Raw genomic sequence first — 6907 nt, forward strand, 5'->3', positions numbered from 1 at the left:
ACAGGCTGCAATGCTCCGTGATGGTGGTTTTGTCAGAAAATCAAGTAGTACAACAAGGTAAAGTCACGTTGACTGCCTCATCATCAAACCGTGATCCAGAAGCAAACTGCTGACACCCGAGACCCCCGGCTCTTGCCGTCGCAGTAACAGGTCGGTTTCTAGTTTCACTAACACAGTAACACTGAACGAGTGAAACGGTCCGACCAACCTGAAACTGAAACACGGAGACCTGCCAGATGATCAGCCCTTTCAACAACACCCAAATTACCTCGCAATTAAACAAATCGCCTTCTCCCTCCCCTCAACTCCCCTCCGTGGTAATTCCTACAGGCAAATATTACACGGCCGAGTCTTTCCTGTACAGAATATGCTGTGTATCCCCCGGGAATTAATAAGGGGGGAGAAGACGCAATGAAAACCTCTAAGCTATATCAACTTACACTGCCAGCCTACACCGTCCAGGTTACTATCACTGGGGCGCGGCCCGGTAGCTGGAGCGGCTGGAAGGGAAGACCGGGACAGCGCCCAAGTCTCTTAGCCCGGCCTCCACGCCGTGCCCATGGGCCCTCCTCACCCTCGACTTCTCCACCCGGGTTCGCCGGAAAACCTCCTGGATCTGCCGGTCGTTCTCCTTGAGCATCTCGTCAACGTTGCCCGAAGGGCAGGAGGTCAGCGGCCCCGAATGGTGGATCTTGTTGCCTTTCGATCCGTAGCCCTGCCGTCAAACGCCACGGAGAGCTCAGTTTTCTTTCTTGCTACAACTGTAATAATCAAGCACAATATGTTGTTGCCTGAAATTTCTCATGCATGAATGGATACAGTACCCTCCTAATTTGTTTATACTATGTATGCATTATGATCGTGCACTGTAAACTTCTCAACAACTTGCTGGATTACACACAATTATATATATCCTAACAAGTAACAAGTGACGATATTTCGATTTCAACAGGTGCAACATAGTACTGTATGATATTTGAAGGAACCATGCAATAGAAATGGATGAAACGGCATAAGAAAACTTTACGTGGTGGGCACATGTTTGGGGGTTACTTACAATAGCTCCTCCTCCATCCACCCGGCCGGCGCTCTTATCATCTTTCTGGTGGAATACTTGGTCGTACTTCCCGCTACCACTGAAGTGCCCGTTAATAGATTCAGACAGCCTCCGTCCATGAGCAAATGCTTCAGCTTGAGTAAACCCATTGCTGTCATCCGGACGCGTATCTGGTTTTGCTGATACAGCCACAGGAAAATCCCGGGGATCCGCAACGGCACGTACATGATGTTCTCCGTGTTTGCTTGTTCCAGTCTTTGACGGGTTCACTAAAGGCCCAGAATGGAAGGTTCTCGTTGGGTAGACGTGTTTGGAGTCTCCGGATAATTCAATGATGTGAGTTGAACTGGGTGGTTCAATTGGAAATCCAGATGCGGAGTCTTCCTTGCAAGGATTGAACATCTCACTCCTGCTCTTGGTATTGGCTTGGGCTTGCCTCTTCTGAAAATGAAAACAGCATGAATTTAGGCATTCCAAGATAAAAGGGATGTTAAAAATCTAGAGGAAAATGCACTGAGCATGCGTGTTTGGTGTGTTTAAGACTTCATACAACATGCTTGTGAGAAAGGTGGGTAGCTTATATATACAAGGAATGATCACATATAGCATTATTTACGGTTATGAGTGGAAACATAATTTCAAAGAACACTAATAACAGTGAATATACCTCAACAAGCTAAAGACGAACAAGACTATATATTCAGTAAGATATCAATACAAGTGTTGGTTATACCTGCAAAGATGATACTAGTTCTGCATTTGCATCAGGTGCAGGGACTGCTTTTGACTCTCTAGTTCTTCTTTCAGGATGTTGCTTTCCTCCAGCAGTACCTTGCCTAGAGAAAGGCATAAATAAGCATGAGATTAAAAACATTATTGATTCGTGACACAAGCTTATTTCTTTTTCACTAAAGTTCAAACTATTAAAACAAATATGAAGCAGACAACAAACCGTTGGCAATGGAAGATAAAAAATACGAAATGGGTCATGAAGGTGTACAAGTCTAAAAGAATGCATACAAAATGGACAATATACCTAGTTTTTACAGGTAGGTGTAGAAGATCCCAGTGTGTATTTAGAGAAGTGAATAAAAGAATGACGGCAACGGAATACACGCTCCATTTAACCAAATCTACACTATTCATTTAACTTCCAGCCAATTTTCAAAGCATGTGTATTGGGCAGACACAGTATTACAGTAACTATACTCTAGATTTCACAAGTGGAATGAAAGTCTATTATGGTAATGAAATGATAGAACAACAATCTGTTCCCCGCAAAAAAAGGAAAATAATAACTATCAGTTGCATGATATGCTCCCGCATAAGTGCTTATTCATTCCATGGCATCAGATTTCAAACTCTTCATTCAATGGCCATGACTATTTCTCCATTGTGTTCCACTTGTCCACAAATAAATGCCGTTAGGACATAATGGCAACAGCGATGGCTTAGAGGAAAGAAAATGGGGGCCTAGAAGGAGAATGTGGTTATCTGGTTGCAGGTAGAACTATGGAGTTATCCGGTGGCATTCAATGGCTTTCTTTCCAACAAACTGTACAGGTAGGTAAGTTCATGTTCATAACCAAGCAAATATATGGGCTTTTGGAGTATGGGCTACCACAAGTTAGGCACTCAATGAGGTAATGAAGATGCTAGCGCAACTTGCTCAGTGTGAATAAACAGCCTTATTTCATTGCAAAACCGTGTTTCAAGTTCTATATGAAAATAAAATAAGAATGACATCAGGTCAGCAGAACCTTGATCCGAGAATGTTCTCAGTTCAAGAGAATAAATTGGTTGAGAGTACCTTCGGCCTTCCTCCTCTCGGCGTTTTGCATCATACTCTTTGCTGGGGGGATATCTTGGCAAACTTGAAGGATTGCAAGCATATGGTTTTGTTGTAAAAAACTGCAAAAACATAATTATAAATACATTGTTAAATTTCCAAACTAATAAAAACAAAACAAAACCATGGATGGTACATAGGGTAGCATTTACACATTCAACTCGATAATTAAAGTGACTTTTTTTTAGCTGGCTCCAGTTTGCAAGCCACACCATTTTCCAACAAAGACATACACTGATACACATCAAGTAGGCCACAGAAATTGGTAGCACCATATGTTTATAACTATTGTCCTTGATCCAAACAATTGAACCCAACTAAAAAAAATCTAGAAAGTGCAACTAAGTAGAAAATGGTGACTCTCAAAGACAACATAAAATAAGTAGGAGGAGCTCTTCATTACTGTCTTAGACAGTGCAACTAACTTGGACGAACTGTTAAACATAAAATGTTAAAATCCAATCAGAACCAAGCTGATCTATCCAAGGAACAAAAAGTAAGGTTGAAATGGTTAGGCTTTGCTACATTCAATGGTTCAAGCTTCAATCACTAGTCCAATACAATATTTTACGGGGCAAAAGTAAGTTGGGAAACCAAATGGCTTGATGTGGCTTGATGTACTTGATCAAATAAAATATGTACGTCCGAAATAACCAAACAAAATTGTCTCCTGGCACTGGAGAAAAGTAGAAGGAAAGTAAATACCTCACTTTGCAACGCAGAAGACGCCGTCCGTCGATCGGCTGGGTCTACTGAAAGAAGAACATCTACTAATGCTAGAGCAGGTGAAGGAAAGTCTTTAAATGTGTCAGTAACACGCCTTGCATATGGATGCTGCGGCTTAAAAATGGTCGCATGGGGAAGTTTAGACTTCCTCCAATAGTCCTCTGATGGCGAACCACAAAGTTTAAATATTTTATGCAACTGCTCAACCTGCAGAAAGAATAGTGTACACAAGTTGGTTTTATGACAAAATTGAGAACACTATCTTGTTGCACTTGCTTCGAGTAAGGAAAGAGTTTGATAGCATACCTCTGTTCTACCGGGCATGATAGGCTTGCCAGCATATAGCTCAGCAAGAATGCAGCCGGTACTCCACAGATCTACTGCAACACCATAATTTGTGGCACCAAGCAGAAGTTCTGGTGGTCTATACCAAAGTGTGACCACACGACTAGTCAAAGGGTGTCTTTGTTCAGGATCAAAGAAACTTGCTAAGCCAAAATCAGCTATCTTCAGTATGCCTCGGTTATCAATCAAGAGATTGGAACCCTTAATATCGCGGTGCAGAATGTGACGACTATGACAATGCTCAAGGCCACGGAGTAGCTGTTGCATGTAACATTTAACCTGTAAAGAAATCGTGCTTATTAGCTAAATGTTCGAATCATATGTGAAGTAAATGCTGCATGTGAATTAAGGAGTTATAAATTATTGCATAACATGACTTTTTTTGAAATATTGAGTGAGGAATGCACTAATCACCCCTGCATCGGAATACCATGTACCTGAGGCTCGGTCAATTTTAGTCCAGGAAAAGAAGCTAGGCCAGCTAGGTCGTGCTCCATGTACTCAAAAACAAGATATAAGCTACAGGACATCCTTGAGGTTACTAGACCCTCCAGCTTAATAATATTTGGATGATCAAGCCGTCGCAAAATGAGGATTTCCCTGGCCATGAATTTCACACTCTCGGGCTCCAAATTATCAAAGCGTACTTTCTTTAGAGCAACAATCTTCTGTTTTTCAAGATCACGAGCTCTGTAGACATTACTGTATGTTCCCTGACCAATCTGAATACAAAAGAACAGTACTTTTTGTTAGATAATGGAAAAAAGAGCAATGATTGAACACAATATTTAAATATAACTTAAACCAAGTGATATGTATATGCGGAAACTGACAACTTAGTACAGCAAGCATCTATGTACACCAAGTTACAGCATCTTTTTAAAGAAAAGGGACTTCTACCCGATTTCACTGGTGAAACCGTTTACAGGTTCGTTCATTACAGCATAAAATTTGTGTTAGAAAAATAATGCACTGCTTTTAACCTGTTACTCCCTCCGTTCCTATATACGGAGTATAAGACTTTTTAGAGATTACACTATGAACTACATACGGATGTATCTAGACATCTTTTAAATATAGATTCACCCATTTGCTTGGTATGTACTATGTAGTCTATAGTGCAATCTCTAAAAGGTCTTATATTTAGAAACGGAGGGAGTACTTACTAACCTTTTATAAAGCAATACTGCAGACCTAACGTATCAACAGCATGGAAGACGAAATACCTCCACCAAATCCGGCCATCTAAGGAAATTCCATACAACGTGAAAAGCACGATCCCACTATTAGGCATTAGCACTGCCCATTTTGGTCTTCCGTAGGGCAGCAATATGTAGCTGAAAAGTAGACACCTTACTCTCGAACCTTGTGTCATATTTCTAATAAGGGCTGCTGGGTGGAGGGGAATAAGCGTAATTCCTTTAGATGGGAATGGAACTAAACTAAGATCCATGTGAACCTAAAGAGATTGGGTCTACTTTTTGCCTGTCCAAACTAGCCCCCGAGAAGAAAGGATTGCCCCATTAATGGCAGAGATTGGCAGTAGTAATGTCTCATATTTCCAGGTTCCATGGTCCACTGAGACTAACAAAACAAGTCCAAAAGAAAGACAAGGCTACCACATTTTCTCATCAAAGATAAAAGGAATCCTCCACTCACAACAGAATTTTACTGTTACCAGTCGTCCCCAGCTACCAGTTACCAGTAAAAAAAAAGGCAAATTCCCCCAGTTACAGAACAATTTTGCAAATCCCAAGCATCCACTAGAGCGATGAAGAAAGAATAGAGAAGGGAAATGGCTGGCCATATTTCCTCGTCTTGTAGTAACAGGAATCCGGAAGAAAAGGAGAGGCAACAATTGCAGGACAATTTTTCCATTTTTTACTGTTCTGAACTTCTGATGTCCCGAAGCAGAGAGACCAAAGCCACAAGCAAAATGCGAAGCAGGCAGCGGAGAAACGAAGAGAGCGTGACCTTGTCGAGCTTCTCGAAGGACTCGGCGCGGCGCGGCACCCAGCCGCGCACGGCCTCGGCGGCGACGGAGGCGAGCCACGGCGGCCACCCGGCCGCCACCTGCTCCGCCTCCAACGCCCTCGGCACCGGGCTCCTCACCTGGCACGCCGCCATGGCCATCGCGGCCGCCCGCCTCCTCTCGAGCGCCTCATCCCGTGCCCTCGCCTGCTTCCGAGCCTCCTCCTCCCTCCTCAGCACGGCCACTCCCGCAGCCGAGAGCTTCCCCGCCGGCGGAGGTGTCTGGCCGCACCGGCCGTCGTCGATGGCCGCGGGGCGGCCGCACACGCAGCCCATGGTGGCTGCGCCGGGGGGCCACGCGGGTCACTCGGCCCGGCCTGCCGCGCCGCCGGGGCAGTCACGGCATGCGGGGGAGCGGATCTCGGGGTCCCAGCGAATTGCGGAGGAGTGCGGTTAGGGTTTGGAGTGGGAGTGGGAGTGGGCGAGGGGGTGGATGGACCCTGGGAGTGGAGGCGGGCGAGTAGTGAGAGACTCACTAGCAACGGCCGGGTGAAGAAGACGGCGAGACGAGACAGGAGAGGAGAGGGACTGGTTTGTAATTTTGGGTTTTCCCTGAGGGTGGACCATGATGTCATGATCCTTTGATTGCTTCTTTGGGAGCTTTTCTTGGGTAGGCCTCTAAGATTGTGTATTTACTAGTACTCCCTCCTATCTTTTTTACTTCACGTATTAGATTTATGTCAAGCCAAAATTTGCAAACTATGATTAAATTTATATTACAAAAAACATCGAGAATACTTTATATGTATACTGTAAAATTACATTTCATAATGAATCTAACAAGATTTATTTAGCATTGTGAACGTTGATACTCCAACACGCAAAACGTATATACACATTAAAAAGGTTTTAAAATTTGTTTTTTTAAGGTTTGTCATATAGAAGGAGTTTGGATCTAT

General features: G+C 43.6%; 1 protein-coding gene across 1 annotated transcript; it reads right to left on the reverse strand.

Moving 5' to 3' along the window:
* Nucleotides 1–247: 247 nt before the first annotated feature.
* Nucleotides 248–6429, reverse strand: LOC123443112 (probable serine/threonine-protein kinase At1g54610). The gene is made up of 8 exons (XM_045119373.1): nt 5952–6429; nt 4415–4699; nt 3939–4256; nt 3612–3839; nt 2868–2968; nt 1791–1893; nt 1058–1498; nt 248–715 (listed from the first exon to the last, which is right to left on the reverse strand). Exons 1-8 carry the CDS (start codon nt 6282–6284, stop codon nt 470–472), a joined length of 2055 nt encoding a protein of 684 aa, XP_044975308.1. The 5' UTR covers nt 6285–6429; the 3' UTR covers nt 248–469.
* Nucleotides 6430–6907: the final 478 nt, after the last annotated feature.

Source organism: Hordeum vulgare, chromosome 3H (assembly GCF_904849725.1).
Source record: "Hordeum vulgare subsp. vulgare chromosome 3H, MorexV3_pseudomolecules_assembly, whole genome shotgun sequence".
Taxonomy (NCBI): Eukaryota; Viridiplantae; Streptophyta; class Magnoliopsida; order Poales; family Poaceae; genus Hordeum; species Hordeum vulgare.

Excerpts from the sequence above, each read along its gene's own strand:
- LOC123443112 (XM_045119373.1), bottom strand. The coding sequence starts at position 6,284 with ATGGGCTGCGTGTGCGGCCGCCCCGCGGCCATCGACGACGGCCGGTGC. Across the intron at positions 3,840-3,938 it reads TCATGCCCGGTAGAACAGAG|GTTGAGCAGTTGCATAAAAT; the intron begins GTATGCTATCAA and ends TTCTTTCTGCAG. Across the intron at positions 1,499-1,790 it reads AACTAGTATCATCTTTGCAG|AAGAGGCAAGCCCAAGCCAA; the intron begins GTATAACCAACA and ends TTTCATTTTCAG.